General features: G+C 41.8%; 1 protein-coding gene across 2 annotated transcripts in view; it reads right to left on the bottom strand.

Annotated features, from left to right (window-relative positions):
* The window catches only part of LOC135527766 (chemokine-like protein TAFA-1), a 264346-nt gene extending 247308 nt beyond the window's left edge, over nt 1–17038 (bottom strand). For both annotated transcript variants that reach the window (XR_010453474.1, XM_064956322.1), the window contains exons 1-2: nt 16540–17038; nt 7306–7452 (exon numbers count right to left, since the gene is read on the bottom strand). Coding sequence is in view for 1 of the 2 variants with exons in the window: in XM_064956322.1 (XP_064812394.1) it covers nt 7306–7429 (124 nt within the window). In the remaining variant the exon portion in view is untranslated. The remainder of the gene's footprint in view (nt 1–7305; nt 7453–16539) is intronic.
* Nucleotides 17039–19413: the final 2375 nt, after the last annotated feature.

The raw sequence follows: 19413 nt of genomic DNA, 5'->3' as shown, positions 1-19413 counted from the left end.
TGAGAGAGAGTGATGCTCTGTATAGGAATGATGAGGCAGTTATTGCCCAGTTTTAAAAAGGTTGCTTTCATTACCTCGAAGGGCATGCTCTGCGATAGAGTGAGAGACCTCAACAATGAGCTCTCAACTAAAGCCTGCAGTTTTTATAGCAATTACAACCCAATGTGGAACCAGATTAAAGGCTTTGGGTGTTCGAGCCCGGAAAAAGAATGCCTTGGTAGACGGCTCGTTCTGAAAATTATGTTTCTTATTACATTTGTGTGCGTTTAGTTTTTGATTCTCATCATCAGGCAATTATGTCAGAGCCACTGAAGTAGTTTTTTTGTGGAGGGATCTTTTTCTTATGCCATGAGAATTGCATTGATGAACCTTGCTTGCTGTCACCTCATTTAGAAAGCCATTTCACTATCCCAGACCCCTGTCCTGGCCACTGTCTAGGTGGTGATGGTTTATTTGTGACTTTCTGTGTGTGTGTGTGTGTGCGTGTGTGTGTGTGTGTGTGTGTGTGTGTGTGTGTGTGTGTGTGTGTGTGTGTGTGTGTGTGTGTGTGTGTGTGTGTGTGTGTGTGTGTGTGTGTGTGTGTGTGTGTGTGCGTGTGTGCGTGTGTGCGTGTGTGCGTGTGTGCGTGCGTGCGTGTGTGTGTGTGTGTGTGTGTGTGCCAACCTGATCAAACGTTTCCTTTTTATTGAATTTGCACAACAAAAAATCTGATTAAGTCACCATCCATTCCAGTGAGCGGAATTTAATTGAATTCTGTTTCCACCATCCATTCTCACACTAATTAGTCCTTGCAATTAAAAGTGGGTGTGAAAGGTATCAAATTAATAGCCAAACAAAAACACAAAAACTCATACTGAGATGTTACCTTCCTGTGGGTAGTTGTAAAACTGCCTGCCCTTTGGCAGTTTGCAAAAGCTTGTGAATCGAAGTTGCATAAGTGAACCAGTCATTTGGATTAGATTCATGTTGACAGTACTTAAATATGGTTTGAGCACTATCATGAGATTACAGTGTATGTATCTTTCATGTTTTACTGTATGGAACAAAGCAGGCAGTAAATCACAGCAAAAAGGAAATTGAGAAATCCGTAAATAAATTCTGAAACTGGGTATATCCGGAAGGGTAAATCCGTATGTAATGTGTGTTTGATAGTGTAGCTAATTGGCATGTTCTCAAACTCAGCCAGGAAAACCATCCCTCTTCTGAGCTAGACATACACATGGCAATGAAAAAATCGATTCAGTCTTGAAATGTAAGTCTCCGCAATTCAAACCAGTTCTCATTTACCGAAATATAGATCCCTAAGGTTCACCAACACACCCACCTACACCCAGACATCTCATCCTACAGAAAAGAGCCCACAGTCACAGCAAAAAAGTTCAAAGTAAACCATAACAAAGATTTCAGAATGTCTGGATACAAGAATCATATAAAGAAGGCTCCCCACAGCTAAATGGTGGTCAATCTGCTCATCGTGACATGGGGCTCCATTCATCAACAACAGGATTCCCCATATTTTACTACTATTGGTTGACATTTCATTTTCTGCTATTGCTCACTTTAAACTGTGTTTAGCTGTATGGTTATTTCTGTGTCATGATGAATAATAGCAGTAATTACATGTTTTTTGCTGCCTCTTTTCTGCCCCTTTCCTAGACTAAAGTAGTATTTAAATATCAAATGACACACTGAACATGAACATCATTAAAGCGCTTGTCATCCAGTCATCTTTCAAAGGGTTATTCATTATGAGATGTTTACATTCGATTGATTAAATCATTATAACCGTTTTATAAATGGTATGGGTTCAAATCAAATTGCATTTTTCACATACACAGTTTACAGCAGGTATAAACAGTGCAGTGAAATGCTTCCTTGCAAGCTCCCTCGAGAGTGCAGTACAATATCAATATCAGCACTGTTTGCTGCAGTATGCAAATGATGACCTATTCACCTTATGCTATAAACCATCCAAAATCAGCATGGATTTCACCAAAACAAAGTCCTGAGCACCCTACTTCCTATACAATATTTCTGCATTTCTTACAAGGATGATTCAAGTGATTCCTAATCACATCATTAGTTCACAGTCACACCAAGTGGCTGCTTGCATCTTCATGTAGAACGGGGAAAACAACTGGCTAACCTGTCATTACTGTCACCAGTTCTGCTGATTTAATCAACTATGAGAGACAGTTTAGCACCGTCATTGCAACAAACAATTGACTTGTTATTGTGTCTGACAACACTGTTTTTGTTTTGTCAAAACGACAGCTAAGGACAGCTCCTTCAAGACTAATAGTGAGGTATGTAAATATTGTAGCTTACATTGGAATGGGAATCAGCTAGTGCCCTTAGAGAGTTGTGTCAGAATCATAAACCGAATGCATCGCCATTGCATTCAATATCCTCCCTATGGGCATTGCTAGGACACACAATGATAATGCACTTCCATTTGGAAAGGAAACAAATACATATTCAGTGGCAGTTGAACATAAAACTGACTATTAAGAAATGTTTGATTTCAATGTAACTTCTCCAAACAATGACAATCCATATTTCTTTGAATGTTACAGTTTGACCCTTCAACTGGGCTGTATAGTGTCCAGTAGAATCATCCACAGCAGCAACCTGCTTTCTCCAGGAGTGGACCTGGCAGTACTGTGTCAGTTGGCAGGTGAGGAAAGAGCTGAGCTGGGCTTGTGTCATGTCACATTCGCCTCATCTGTCAGTGTAGTGGATTATTTCTTAAGAGACCAGAATTGGCTTCCCAGAATCTGGGCACAATCAATCTTTCCCGGTGCGGGGGACGTAGGGGAGGCCGCGAAGCAGGGGCTCATGGGAAGGCAACGGGGCTGCTTCCTGAGCAGGTGATGAAGCAGTCAGGCGACTCGTTACTCAATCCCAGCCTCAACTGTGACCAGCAGATTTCTAACTGAAATATTCTAATAAATAAAGAAATGTAGGTTGAAAACCCCTATCTCTCCTTGTATATTTTTGGTACGCATGTACTGTGCAGTGGCATTCTGTCAGCTCACTGTTGCAGAAAGGGATAAGCAGATTTTTTAAAACATTGTTAGATGCTGGATCAGGCTTGAGGATTACATTTGTACCTTGCTCAACATGACCTTCACTCCCCCTGTGCAGAGATATATTCACACCCTCGTCTGAGTACTGAGAGCTGCTGCTGCGGTATCATTCACTCACTCAGCCAGACTGAAAACCAGGCCCCATATCGAAATCTACACATAACTTTATTTAAGGCTTTTTTTCTGGTACAGAACATATGCCTGTCAATCAAACAATAGTGTAAACCCTTTGTTAGAAAATAATGGAAATTGGGTAGGCAATATTCCAATAGTTGGAATAATTGGTAGAGTCATGGGTATCATTCCAATTTTCAGAATGATGTGTACAACAAGGCCATAAGTTGTGTAAACAGAGACACTGCATCGAAGGCAGAAGCACAACTCACAAACAGGTTTGTGTTCGTTGGTTGTTTCTCTGGCATTGCCTTCAAGCTTCTTTTGTGTATTGAATGCCAATGGTTTTAGCCATTGTAAAATACTTTGAATCGTAACATGTAAAGTTCCTGTTTATTAGTTATGTTTACAATGTTCACTGCATCAAAACCCTGTATGTTACCATACATCACAGATGAAGGCTTCTACAGAGTAATGCATTATGACATATGTTTTCTTTTTAATTATGACTTTTCCATTCAATTATATTTTATTACAGAAAAGCTAAACATAAAACCAAAGCATGTATCAATCTGAGATCTCACTTTGGTCTCCACCCACTGCATATTTATTTATAAAAAATGATCTGGTCGCTGAAACCAGAGAGCATCCTCAAATTATTAAATCAATTCTAATACAAATATTCATCATAGGATTTCAATTCTGAGAAAGCAGTTCTGGTTACATCTGTTACCACCACTCTGCAGTTGAATAAGATTGATGAGAACTTAAAAGGCCTTGACACTACAGTAAATTGTACAGTTGCAAAACAACTATGAAAAAAAGGTGTCCTTCACATGGTCAACATAAAGGGAACATGTGAAGTGTTTTTTTTATATGATAGTGAATGTCATCACATCCAATGGTGATTACACATATATTTCATCAATAATTGTTGTACTTGATCACTGTTAGTTGAAGATAGCCTAAGTTTAACTTAATATTTCTATCATTCTAGATTTTGACAATCAGCCAGTGACAGAATTTCATTGAGTACATGCTGCTGATTGAACATACCAATCTTCTCCCTTATAAAACTATTTACTATTGCATAGCACACTGAACAATAAATGCATCCTGCGCTCTTCTGTGCCAAAACTGAGAGCTTCATCCACTTTCACAATACAGAACATTCATGCGCTCAGACAGAACACTCCTGCTCTCAGACAGAACACTGCTGCTCTCAGACAGAACACTCCTGCTCTCAGACAGAACACTCCTGCTCTCAGACAGAACACTGCTGCTCTCAGACAGAACACTCCTGCTCTCAGACAGAACACTGCTGCTCTCAGACAGAACACTGCTGCTCTCAGACAGAACACTGCTGCTCTCAGACAGAACACTCCTGCTCTCAGACAGAACACTGCTGCTCTCAGACAGAACACTGCTGCTCTCCGACAGAACACGCCTGCTCTCAGACAGAACACTGCTGCTCTCAGACAGAACACTGCTGCTCTCAGACAGAACACTCCTGCTCTCAGACAGAACACTGCTGCTCTCAGACAGAACACGCCTGCTCTCAGACAACACTCCTGCTCTCAGACAGAACACTGCTGCTCTCAGACAGAACATTCCTGCGCTCAGACAGAACACTCCTGCTCTCAGACAGAACACTCCTGCTCTCAGACAGAACACTCCTGCTCTCAGACAGAACACCCCTGCTCTCAGACAGAACACTCCTGCTCTCAGACAGAACACTCCTGCTCCCAAACAGAACACTCCTGCTCTCAGACAGAACATGCCTGCTCTCAGACAGAACACTGCTGCTCTCAGACAGAACACTCCTGCTCTCTTAGACAGAACACTCCTGCTCTCAGACAGAACACTCCTGCTCTCTTAGACAGAACACTCCTGCTCTCAGACATAACACTCCTGCTCTCAGACAGAACACTCCTGCTCTCAGACCCACTTTGTGTATGCATCCCCCTGTTCCCCAGGGGACCATGAAAATGCCATGCCATAATGACTTTGCTGAGAAAAGAAAAATGGAGTGTGTGTGTGTGTGTGTGTGTGTGTGTGTGTGTGTGTGTGTGTGTGTGTGTGTGTTTGTACAAGCTGATTTCTCTGACAAGAACCCTTTCGCCAAACTAGAACAGGAGTATATTTATCTCACCAATAACTTAGCTGACTTCTCTATGTGCCGTGGGCAGGGTTTTCTTTTTGTTTTCACTTGGACCTCTACATAATTCAGAAGACACTTACTGTAGGCCATGCACCTCCTTGTACAAAAAACCTAGAAACAACGTTAAAAAATTCATTCTGTCGCTCATCCTGTTCTCACTTGTTCCAATTAATGAGCTCAAACCACTTTGTGTGAAGCCTCTGTCTCACACACACAACCAAGTCCCACTACGTCAGCTGTTCCAACCCCAAAACAAGACACCTGCCCTGCACAACTGCTCCAGTTCCCTGCTGCTTAAAAACCTCATTGGCTATCAACAATCTTGTCTTGACATCACAAGTCGGGGAAATCAATGTCTCTTTTTTTGGTTGCTTTTGCTTCAATCACTGTCTTTTCACTCCATGGTGCAGCACGGCTCGGAGAGTGAGACAAGCACAAATAGATGGAATCAATGTTTAACAGGCATTGAGATTTGGTTTCCTGGTGAAAGGGGTTTGTAATAGGAGCGAGTCATTGTTAAAAGCTTAAAGGAGCCTGCTTCCAAAGACACATGGCTGGGGAGTGACGAACGCGACTACTCTACTCCCACATAAATGAGGAGAATCAGACCCATCTTACTGACTCCCTCCCCTTTAGCCCCCACAGTGGAGAAGGAACTGGCTTTAATTGCCAAATGTGAGAGAGAAACATAATTGTTATTTCCATTTAAGCCACAGTGATCAAAGCAGCCTGCATTCACAGCATACTGATGGGAGTTTTGCCTAGAGCCTGTCCTACGTACCAATCAACCTGCTAGTCTGATAGATTCAGGATGCTGCAATCACTCTTTCCCCACACTGAGAATCCTCTCCCGTTAAAAAGTGCTCTTTGTCTGTGTGGGGCAGAGGGGGAGTTCCAACCTCAGATCAAAACAGCAGCTGCAGCTGAGCTTAAACATTACAATCAACTCTAAGCAAAAACAAGTTACTGCAAAGAATGTAGGAGAATGTCAATAAAGCCAACTTTGAAGATGGTGTAGTTTTATATACAGCTGGCAGAGGCCCCCCAAAAATGCACCCCAAAAATGTCATGAGGCACAAAATAAGTCTGGATGGCTGGCTTGCTGGGTGGCTGGTTCGAATAGTTGGAGAATGTTGTATTTCAAATACCTTAAAAAACTTTTTGGGACCCCAAATTATTATGCTTAATTCTATGTCATAAATATATTTATTTTTCTGTGTATGGAAGCATACCTCTTGAGCTGTCTGTATCCTCCTGGCTGGTGGTTATTTATAACTAAATATGCTTCTCTGCATCTCTGCTAAAAGCTGGGTAAAATATTGAAAGGAGTCTTTTTTAGTACATTTAGTAATTGCTTTTGTAGTCTACCAACCTTGCCTGCAAGCATGCCAGCTAGGATACTTAAACAAGCTAGCTACTCTAACTTCCTTGATAGCCTGAAATGGCTTCTTAGTAGCTAGTTATGAGGTTGGGAGATAGGTTACCTATCTGAGTTAGCTAAAGCCAACAATTGTTCGGTGGCTAGAGGTATTACAAAGAAACAACAACAACAAATTATAAAAATAAAACAGGACAAATCTGAGGGGGCACATGTCCCTGTGCCCCCTATGGGCATGACACCTCTGACAGCTGGATACATAAATGAACCATAAGAAACATAAATAATCCATTATACAACGCCAGAATCTATAGAAACAAACAAATATAAAAAGTTATGAAACCACAGTGCACTATTCTTCTTCTCACAGTAGCTAACATATTGGTTGCAAACCAATCTATTACAAAATACAGAAGACTATTGCTTCACTGTTTCCACTGGGGATACAGTGATAACATAGGATTTATTTTACTCTTATACTTCTCAGAGAGCTCCTCTGGGAGGACTGGGTGGGTAGTGGGCACAGCGTGATGTGTGCAGACAGAACATAGAAAGGGACTCACCCAGGATCTGGATGGCGTTGCGTCCGGGCCGGGGCACGTGGTGCTGCTGGAGGGTCTCGTACAGCGTGGCCTGGCACAGCAGCAGGAAGCCCAGGCTAATCCACAGGCCCAGGAACAAGGACATGGCAGGGCAGACTGGGAGGGTGGCTAGAGGAAGAGGGCAGAGAGAGAGGGTTAGAGCATAGAGATAGTTAGAGGAAGCAAAATTGTATCTGTCCCATTATTGCGCCTGTGAGAGCATGGGCAGCGCCATTGAGGCTGTCTCCTTTTTGAAGTTCTTCTACTACTTCTATGAGTTGATAAACAAACTGATTGGCAATTTACTGCCACATGCAGTTATGGAATGTTTGCTCACGGGTATAATTAATTGGCTGAACGCTCCTGGATACCTGGAAGGAAATATGTGATCCTTATTTAACCAATAGGAAGTCCCACCCACTTGATTACTTCAAAATGGTGAAAGTCCTCGATGGCGCTGCACATGCTTAAATGGGTTATTGGGCACTGGAGTCCACTATCTATCTCTATGGGCTATAGGAGGAGGGCATAGAGAAGGTTAGAGACACATGGCAAGGGTTGTCTAAAGGAGGAGAGAGAAAAGAGTAAGTGGGTGATAGAGGGTGGCCTACAAAAGAGATGGCAGAAAACACTAACCAAATTACATATGTTAGGAAAGGTGAAGACAGACAAAAGGGCTCTTTGAGGGGAAATAGAAAAAAAGGTATACACATGAAATGACATGAGCGACATTGGGGAAGGACCATCTCAGGATAATCAAAAAACCTTTATCTAAAGAGAAAGAGACTTGGTCAAGCTTGTCAAAAATCATCATACATGAGAACTGAAAATGATTGTAACATGACTAATAGAGACAATAAAATGTATTGTATGAGGTAGCTACTGAGAAAACAGGACCATTAAAGCCACAGTTGAAGGACATCACTACAATATGGTCACCTCTCCCACGATGGGCATTTTTGACGAGTTCCCCAAAAAACTGCCATCGGGAAAAACATCACAAATCAACCAAGCTTGTGTCCAAGCTTGTGCATATGCTCCTGTTTAGCTGTAAACCGATGTCCTTCCCAAAGTACTGCACGTCATGTGCGCAACTCAAAAATCAGACATCGCTTGACACTCACCTGTCTTGATCAATGGGAGAAGATAAACATACTCTAAGACGGCCGCGTATACATTGTTGGATTACTTCATAGACAAAACTTTTTTTTCTTTTTTTTTCTTTCTAAATTCCAATGTTCTACCTGTATCAAGCCACTGAGGTTTAGAAGACACTGGTGCTTGCCGAATTAAGAATTAAGAAAGTATAGGCAAGTAAAGGTTGGTAGAACATGTTCTGATTAGGGCTAAACAGGAGCTTCGAATCAACAGCTATAACTAGCTAATTAAATTAGTAAGCTAATGATGATAGTAGTTTGATTTTATATTGGCTACACACAATGTACACACTGTAGCCTATCAGCTCAAAACATAAAGGTCAAACGTTTGGACGCAGCTACTCATTCAAGGGTATTTCTTCATTTTGTTACTATTTTCTACATTTTAGAAAAATAAGGAAGACATCAAAACTATGAAATAACACATACTGTATGGAATCATGTGGTAACCAAAAGTGTTAAACAAATCGAAATATATTTTATATTTGAGATTCTTCAAAAAAGCCACCCTTTGCCTTGATGACAGCTTTGCACACGCTTGGCATTCTCTCAACCAGCTTAATGAGGTAGTCACCTGGAACGCATTTCAATTAACAGCTGTGCCTTGATAAAAGTTTATTTGTTAATTTTCTTTCCTCCTTACTGTGTTTGAGCCAATCAGTTGTGTTGGGACAAGGTAGGGGTAGTATACAGAAGATAGCCCTATTTGGTAAAAGACCAAGTCCATATTATGGCAAGAACAGCTCAAATAAGCAAAGAAAAACTACAGTCCCATCATTACTTCAAGACACGAAGGTCGATCAATCCGGAAAATGTCAAGAACTTTGAAAGTTTCTTCAAGTGCAGTCGCAAAAACTTTCAAGTGCTATGATGAAACTGGCTCTCATGAGGACCGCCAGAGGAAAGGAAGACCCAGAGTTACTTCTGCTGCAGAGTATAAGTTCATTAGAGTTACCAGCCTCAGAAATTGCAACCCAAATACATTTTTATTTTACTAGGCAAGTCAGTTAAGAACAAATATTTTTTTCCCATGACAGCCTAGGAACAGTGGGTTAACTGCATTGCTTAGGGGCAGAACTACAGATTTATACCTTGTCAGCTCAGGGATTTGATCTTGCAACCTTTTGGTTACTATCCAACACTCTAACCACTAGAATACCTGCTGCCCACTAGGCTACCTGCTTCACAGAGTTCAAGTAACAGACACATCTCAACATCAACTGTTCAGAGGACTCTGCGTGAATCAGGCCTTCATGGTTGAATCGTTGCAAAGAAACAACTACTAAAGGACAGCAATAAGAAGAGAACACTTGCTTAGGCCAAGAAGCATGAGCAATATACATTAGACTGGTGGAAATCTGTACTTTGGTCCAAATTTGAGATTTTTCGTTCCAACCACCATGTCTTGTGAGACGCAGAGTAGGTGAACGGATGATCTCCAAATGTGTGGTTCCCACGTGAAGCATGGAGGAGGAGGTGTGAAGGTGTGGGGGTGCTTTGAAGGTGACACAGTCAGTGATTAATTTAAATTTCAAGGCACACTTAACCAGGATAGCTACCCCAGCATTCTACAGCGATACACCATCCCAACTGGTTTGCGCTTAGTGGGACTGTAGTTTGTTTTTCAACAGGACAATGACCCAACACACCTACAGGCTGTGTAAGGGCTATTTGACCAAGAAGGAGAGTGATGGAGTGCTGCATCAGATGACCTGGCCTCCACAACGACCTGACCTCATTCCAATTGAGATGGTTTGGGATGAGTTGGACCCCAGAGTGAAGGAAAAGCAGCCAACAAGTGCTCAGCATATGTGGAAACTCTTTCAAAACTGTTGGAAAAGCATTCCAAGTGAAGCTGTCATCAAGCAAAAGGGTGGCTATTTTGAAAAATCTCAAATCTCAAATATATTTTGATTTGTTTAACACTTGTTATTTCATAGTTTTGATGTCTTCACTATTTTGTACAATGTAGAAATGTCAGATGGTGGGTGTAGCTAGTGCATGAAGTCAGGCGCAGGAGAACAGAATGAGTGAGCAGCGTACTTTAATCAAAATAAAGGCACAAGGTAAACATACACTTGACCAACAATAAACAGTATTAAATTACGCACGGGTATAAACAGCACCCATCAAAAAACAGCCATAACGCACCGAATGAACATAGAAACAATCACGCACAAAAACATGGGGGAAACAGAGGGTTAAATACGTGAACATGTAATTGGGGAATGGAACCAGGTGTGTAGAAAACAAAGACAAAACAAATGGAAAATGAAAGGTGGATCGGCGATGGCTAGAAGACCGGTGACGTCGACTGCCGAACGCCGCCCGAACAAGGAGAGGGACCAACTTCGGCGGAAGTCATGACAAGAAAATAGTAAAAATAAAGAAAAACCCTTGAATGAGTAGGTGTGTCGAAACTGTTGAATGGTACTGTATGTTTCAATTTTAGGATATGCTCAGAGTCATTTTCATCTCTGATTCTGGAACAGTGTAGTGTCAACACAGTTGAATGTGAAATGAAAACAGTACATATAAAGGCATAATGAGACACCTTGGCCATTCACTAAACGATGGCCTAATGGCTGCTGAAGGCTGACATATGTACCCACACCTCTCCCTCCCTCACTGGGAATAATAACTCCTACTCTCCATGTGTTACTACTTCCTCTCCTCTCAGCTCCATTCTGATACAAATGGGGAGATTCTCAATTGGGACAAGTCCGTTCTCGCCTCCGTCCTCCTCTCCTCTATGACCCGGAAACCGATAAGCGGTCGAGTGGTCGAGGAGAGTGTCAATTTGTTCGAGTGTCGTCCACTCCTCAATAGCCTCGTCTCCCCTAGGACACTCATGAGTATCCTTTCAGCGGCTAGTGCGGAACTGTTTAAAATCCGCCACACCCCCTGAATCATCGTTGAGCTAAACCAGTTGAGATTCTCCCGTGCTCATGGTCCTGCATTCACTAAAGCAACCCCTTCCTATCCATCCAAAACTGCAGTGGTCATTGTCTCTCCCAGTCATTTTCATGTCCCCATTTGTAAAAAACGACCTGGGCCCATATTTATAAACCATCTCAGAGTAGGACTGCCGATCCAGGATCAGGTCCTTCCTGTCCATATAATCTTATACATTATTATTTGAAAGGCACTCCTACTGTAAGAGAATATGAATTCAGGTCCTGCACCCAAGTTGTGTATCATATTACCATTATTATAACAGTAACTTTCTAACTACAAGTCACCATTAAAACATTATGTTCAGAGATATGTGCAGGTTCATTCACTTGCTTCTCTTTGTTTGGTTATCTTCATGTCAATAACTATGACTAGCCAATATCAAGCATTTGGTTTAAATGGTACACTTAAAGGTAGACTCAGCTAAATGATGTTGCCACGAGAATCACTGCAGACACAAGACTTCGTTCTCACACAGTCACACACAGAATCTGTGAATGGGTTCTCTTCACGCTGTTCGATGGTAGTAGACACTAGAGCACATTCTCCTATCATTTCTTGTAACCATATTTACTGTATGTTTATGCATTTCTGTGAATTACTTAGTAATAAATAAATGATTTAAGACAATTGATGTATGGATGACTCATAGTGAAGACTGGGTTCGTGCAGATAACCAACAATTTACGACGTTTGGAATGAGACTAACGTGAGGTAAAGTAAATCATGAATTAAATCATGAATTGATCAGATAAAATATCTGAAAAGTTATTTTAGGAAATGATAACTTTGTAATCTGAATATTTTTCCTTGGTGCCCCGACTTCCTAGTTAATTACAGTTACATGATTAATCAGTTGATCGCGTAATACTAATTACAGAGAATATTTGAAAAAAACTAAGTCTTGAATTTAATGATTAGTAAAGACACGACAATGAATAGTACGGATGTTTTACCTAACTATGTACTCATACCATTTATTGAGTGTAACAATGAGATGTATTTTAGATTGATAAAATACTCGTGAGAAGTGAACTGCCTATTCAAGTCAAATGCTGAACACTGATCACCTTGCTGTAAAATAAAACATCTGACTTCCCCTGAAAGAGTCCAGCGCCTTCCCGCCATCTTCCTGGGCCGTGAACCACATTAGGCCGAATACTTTGCCACAGATTGCCAACAGTGAGTTGTCCTCTTGGTTTAAGTGTGTTATTGTATTAATTTGATAATGGAGAAAGACCTAGACTGAGACCACCTGTTATACCGGTTGTATTATGCTAATTACTTCTTAGTTATTACTGAAAAAGGGTTTCACATTTATAAATGGTGAGAACAATTGCTTCAAAGACAATTTTAAGTGGAGAGTCATTCACACATAGGCCTACACAACAGTGGTGATTTTAGCATGTCAATCTCTCCAATTTTGGGGTGGACGCATGCCAACAAAGAAACTACACAACATAACACTAAACAATACATTAATTGCACTATAATGCTGGAAAACGGTGCCCATAAACTGTTAGGGTTTACATAAATCTGTCCTAACAGCAGAGATTTTATTTTCAGCACCATGGAGTGAATCCTTACCACTGCTACACCTGACTATCAGCGGAGCACTGCAATAGTTCATTCAGCCTCATTTACTACCTTTTAAAATAACATAGCTGATATGGCTGACTTGCTTAAACAAATGTGGTTTCTACTGACAATTGAGATGTACAAACTATGGCATAAGGGGACGATGAGCGGATAAGAGGCAATCCATAATTCGATTAAAACATTAATGAACGAATTAGGATGGATGTAGTCAACTATTTGTTCAGCACTTTTGAAATGTACAGCAACAGAATTCAGAATATGGGCCGTTCTTACAGTAATCTCCCCGTACACCAAGTCAGAACCGTAAAATAAATAAAGGGGTCATATAAACAGACAATGAAAGCTCTTACAATGTTCGATGATGACATTTCTCTAAAACAGGCTATAGGCTACAACATATGCACCACCAACAGCTAACAGCTTACTACTCAACATACACTTATTATTACTTTGTTAGCTACAGTATACATATCTCCCTGGCATATTACATAAGTTATGCAGCAGCATACAATACATTTTGGACTCACCTTGTTGTGCTGTGCTCACTTGAACAGGAAGGTGTCACGGTGGTCCTTCGTGGGCAAATTTTGTCATCAACCTTTGTCATCAAAGTGGCAGGTAGGCTAGTGGTTAGAGCGATGGGCCAGTAATTTAAAGGTTGCAAGATTGAATCCCTGAGCTGACAAGGTAAAAAAAATCTGTCGTTCTGCCCTGTTCCTAGGCTGTCATTGTAAATACAAATTTGTTCTTAACTGACTTGCCTAGTTAAATAAATGTAATCAAAGTCTGGCATTCTCTGGATTGATGGTGCATTCAAGACAAATGGGAACTTGGGAAATAAACAAGGTTGAATCATGATGTCAGTGATCTTTAGGTCGGAGCTCTAAAAAGAGGACGAGTTCCAAACTTGGAATTCTGAGATGGATGACCGTTTAAAATGTATTTTCCCAGTCTGAGCTTGTTCTTTCCAAGTTCCCAGTTGTTTTGAACTCACTGAAGTCTGAGATTTTCCAGTTGTTTTGAATGCGGAAAAAGTCATGCTGGATTGACAGCATGGCCAATGTTAAATGCTTATTTTATAAGCTTGGAAAAGAGACCCTTCAACCCAGACTTGGACCACACACCACTACACTGAATAGCAGGCTAGTGATTGCTTTACAATGCTTGTAGTTAGCCACTGATTCCTTCCAAACCACTCAATGTCGAATTTTCAATTTTCAATTTGTTGTGTAATTTTTATGTCCAATGGCAGATGAGCACTGATATGTTTTATTTATAATTTCTCTTCATCATTTCTCATCATATGACAAGGATTTAAAAGGATTTGTCCGTAGATTGTCGAATTGATTCATGACGATGACTGCTAGCTTCCTAGCTAAGATTTTGAAAGTATGATGTTGACATGATCAGTCCAATCAAAGCTATGGTAGATATAACGTGATTTGATGCCGTTTTATCTGTGGCCAACGATCTTGAGCCTTCTTGGATGGACACTCTAATGTAACTCTATGGCAGCACCCAAGGGGTTTTTGGAGCTCTGCTCATAGATTTAGTGGTGAAGTAGTGTCTCCATGAGTGACAGAACATTGAGCCAATCACGGGGCAACTAGAGAACATTACCACCCCTTATGCTCCGTGTTTTCAGGTGGCTGCCCCACCACCACAGAAAGCACTGATCTAGGCTGAACACCTTCATTTTGGAGCTGCCTTACTCAACAAAGCAAAAAAAGAGACAATGTTTGTATTCGGCTTTATTAACTCAATTATATATTTGCAAACTGATATGTGACACATTCATTCCAAAATAACATGCAAAACAGGCAACAAATATATTTATATATATATATATATATATATAATTATTATTTTTATTATTTAGCTGACCTGAATGACAGGTCGCCACTGCTACACATATACAGTATTTAGGCTATTCCGTTGCCTTCAGATGTGCTGGCATTTTTTTCTCCCCAAATGATAGGCTACTAGCCTATAGCTTGGTGTGTGCATGTCGGTTCGAGAAAAAGTTTACATTCTCCCCTTTACCCTGAAATGACATTGAGACTAGCCTACTGAATATTCAACATGCAGAAATTAAGCATAGCCTATAATTAGTCTTATTATCGGCATATTGTAATCCCATCTCTTGCAATACATTCGCTATAATCCTACATTTTGTGGAAATGTGAACTGTTCCCTGGGGAATGCTTTTTAACACGCTGTGTTTCCAGCAAGTTCCTGGAAAAAAAACGTAGTCTTTTGCCTGAACAACAGCATGGAGAGAAACTGCTCTTTTGTCCTCTCCGCCTTTCGGTTCAGCTCTGAGCAACTCTCCGACTGTCGGAACTCATTCATGTCAAAGAAGAAATGTGGTCCTGATCGACAGCGCGAGAGAATAGGGATGGAGAGGTGGCGGAGAAAGATATTCAGACCGCACCACACAGGCATGCTTATGCATTTTAATGTAAACGGACAACTTTCACGAGTAAATAGCAGACACATGAAAAATAAATCACCTTATCAGGGCTAGCAGGATATTTGTATACAAATTACTTTTCGTAATTCTTACCTCCGTGGATTTCAATGAATAAACAAGGAATGTGCACTTCATGGCAGGATTTACCATTTGCGCATCTGTTTAACTAGCCGTTTGGTCTCTGCTTTGCAGTCTAATTAGACCATTGATTGATATGTTCCTGATGGTTGTGGACTTCGTAATTGGTAATGACGGCATTTACATTGTATTTTTACAAGTATACCATGTCCTGCCAATTTAGACTAAACACGAGACCATGCCCCCTGCCCGGACACACCTGCGCACCATCTCGGCAGGATATAGATGTTTAGCCTTCCCGACAACATAGGTATAATGGGGCAATTTTATATGGTAAGTAAATGGCTTCTTTTGATACGGTTAGATTAGGTTAGCCTGTATAAAAATAACACATTTAAATGGAATAGACTTGATCTCGATTGCATGTAACAATTTCACATCTCAATATAGGCTAATAACTGTGTTTGTAATATAGCATGAAAATGAATTAATAATATTGACTCTGAAAAGCAACTTGGTCTGGACTAGAACATTTGAATTTTGCAGCCTTGTCTTAAAAAAAAGGATGAGACTGACATCTCTGCCCTACTTAGAACTAACTGCATGTAACTTTAAAATATGTCAGTCAACACAAAATATTTGGTATGTCCTAAAACAGACATATATCTACAATGTCCATAGCCTACTCTCCTTCATTAAACCATACAATTGTTCAATCCAACAGAGATATGCAGGTTGTGTCACATGCTCTGCCTGTCTGTCACTCACAGCTCATACCTGTCATCATTATTCAGTTACTCCTGGAGCCCTTCCACGTCTTACAAACATGACAGCTAGCCTTATTTTATAACATTTCCATAATCAGATTTCTTTAAATAATAGTATATTTTGCATAAGGAACATAATATAATCAGAAAGCACCAACAGTCTCAGAGAATAACCCCACAACCTTACCTGAGTGGTCTGTCTGGTCAAAAGAAAGGGTACCCTGCTGTCAGTATCACCGTCTGTTCAACAGACTCACAACGCTGTCTTAAATCCATCCATAGCCTGAGGCCAGGGATTCCCAACAAAGTTCCAGGTGTAAAGAAGAACAACGCTGCAGGATAAGAGGGGGAGAAGCTCTGTTGTTTCTGCCTCGTCCGCTTGCCCCCCTCGACTCTCTCTGTCCGTCGGAAATCCTGGGAGTGCGGTCACCAGAAACCACCTCAGCTCACAGGAATGACACGCTGTTACAAACCAGTCAGTGTTTACAAGATGGAAGGCTGCTCATATCACCTTTAGATCAGTACTGTGAAGGTAAAATCCCTCTCGTGACGACAGAACGTTCATTTGCCTCCTCACTTCTCACACACGGACTGAGATCAGCTCCAGCGGAACGACAGTTCTGTCTCCTCTTGGCTCCGTCCCCCCATTGAGAAGCTGCGCTGATTATGTGTGTGAGGCTCAGCCCTCTTTCCAAAGCACTAAGTAGTGTGTGTCTGTGTGAGTCTATTATAATACAGCCCAGCCAGAGAGAAAAAGAGAGAGAGAGAGCTGGATCACATCACATGTCTTAAAGCAAGACTGCCCACTTCTGCATTGGGACTATCGTCTAATGAAGCATGCCTATTAAGCCCCTCCACTTCACCATACCATGAGACATAACGGTTTCATAAGTGGTTTCTTCTTAGGAAAATATCTTACAGTTTACCACAATAATATGCTGTTATGTTTTCTCAAAATGATTCCTTAGACAGAACTCTGACCTTACTGAGGTGATACTGGACTTTGGCCATTCACCCCACTTTCTGTGTGTGTTTATGTGTGTGTAAGTGTGTTTGTGTGTGTTTTTGGTGTTTGTGTTTGTTGATATGAGTGAATGTGCCTCTTTTACCCATTGCCTTCCAGCGTTTGAAAAGAGATTGAAATATGCTCAGAGCATGATGCTTTAACTAGAAAGGAGTCCGCCACATCCAAACTCTGTAATCAACACATTATCCAGTGCTGGCTGCTTGGCTGGCTTGCTTTTTATGGTGGCATTGAGGCTTTGTTTAGCACCCAGCTCCTCTGGTCATCTCACACCTCCCAAACAAAGTTACATCTGCCACAGCTGGCATGGTAACCAAGCATTCCCCGATCATTGACAAACTGAATCTGCTGGCTCAGTAGGATAGACATCCTTTGTTATTCACTTTGTTGTTGTTGCTAGTGTTCCGAGGGTGGCCTGGAGTGTGTAAAATAGGGGGCAGACCACCTACCTTCTTCCATGTGTAGGAGTTCACCTTTAGCCAGACCTAGTGTGAACCGGCTATGTTTATGCCAATCAGCCACACCGGCCAGAGCGGTCTCTCCCAGCCTGGCATTTCACAGAAAATTAAACCAACTCATGCAGGTCACACAGCACAGCTGAAGCATCAAGCTAGCAAGCTGTATGTGTGTGGGTGTGTGTGTTTGTCTATGTGTGATTGTGCATATGTATTTCTGTACATTAATTTCTATGTGTGTATTTATTGAAACATGCATGTGTGCAAAAGTGTGTGTTCGCAAGAGAGCTGCAACGCTGTGAAGCTGTGAAAATGTGTAGTAGTAAGTTAACATTGTCAGCTCCCTGCCAACTGGTTCTTGGTATGTTTGAGATGGTAACTTTCCGTTCACCTGGAGTAGTGGTCATCTAAGCCAGAGGGCAAAGCAGACCCGCTGTGTGCTCCTTTCCTTTGTTTGTTATTGCCTCTGCTTGAGCGTGCCAGGCAGATGCACGCAGGCAGCCCAGAGTTAGGTGCGGCCGGGGACTGAACGGGAAAAATACAGTCCAACAAAATGGAAGGAGGATTTATATGTATTATTCTCTCTGTTGGGTTACACAAAAGGAAGGTGCCTTGCCCAGCACATCACTAAGGTGCTGGTCGGTAGCCTAAATGACTACCGACCCGTAGCACTCACATCTGTAGCCATGAAGTTCTTTGAAAGGCTGGTCATGGCTCACATCAACACCATCATCCCAGAAACCCTAGACCCACTCCAATTTGCATAACGCCCCAACAGATCTACAGATGATGCAATCTCTATTGCACTCCACACTGCCCTTTCCCACCTGGAAAAAAGGAACACCTAAGTGAGAATGCTATTCATTGACTACAGCTCAGCGTTCAACACCATAGCGCCCTCGAAGCTCAATAAGCTAAGGACCCTGGGACTAAACACCTCCCTCTGTAACTGGATCCTGGACTTCCTGACAGGACACTCCCAGGTGGTAATGGTAGGTAATAACACATCTGCCATGCTGATCCTCAACACAGGGGCCCCTCAGGGGAGCGTGCTCAGCCCCATCCTGTACTCCCTGTTCACTCATGACTGCACGGCCAGGCACGACTCCAACACCATCATTAAATTTGCCGATGACACAACAGTGTTAGGCCTGATCACCGACAACAATGAGGCAGCCTATAGGGAGGAGACCTGGCCATGAGGTGCCAGGACAACAACCTCTCCCTCAACGTGATCAAGACAAAGGAGAAGATTGTGGACTACAGAAAAAAGAGGACGGAGCACGCACCCATTCTAATCGACGAGGCTGCAGTGGAGCAGGTTGAGAGCTTTAAGTTCCTTGGCGTCCACATCACCAACAAACTAACATGGTCCAAGCACACCATGACAGTTGTAAAGCGGGCATGACAAAACCTATTCCCCCTCAGGAGACTAAAAATGGCATGGGTCTTCAGATCCTCAAAAGGTTCTACAGCTGCACCAACGAGAGCATCCTGACTGGTTGCATCACTGCCTGATATGGCAACTGCTCGGCCTCCGACTGCAAGGCACTACAGAGGGCAGTGCGAATGGCCCGGTACA

The sequence above is a fragment of the Oncorhynchus masou genome, chromosome 5 (assembly GCF_036934945.1).
Source record: "Oncorhynchus masou masou isolate Uvic2021 chromosome 5, UVic_Omas_1.1, whole genome shotgun sequence".
Classification (NCBI taxonomy): domain Eukaryota; kingdom Metazoa; phylum Chordata; class Actinopteri; order Salmoniformes; family Salmonidae; genus Oncorhynchus; species Oncorhynchus masou.
This window is presented reverse-complemented; position numbering and strand designations above follow the sequence as displayed.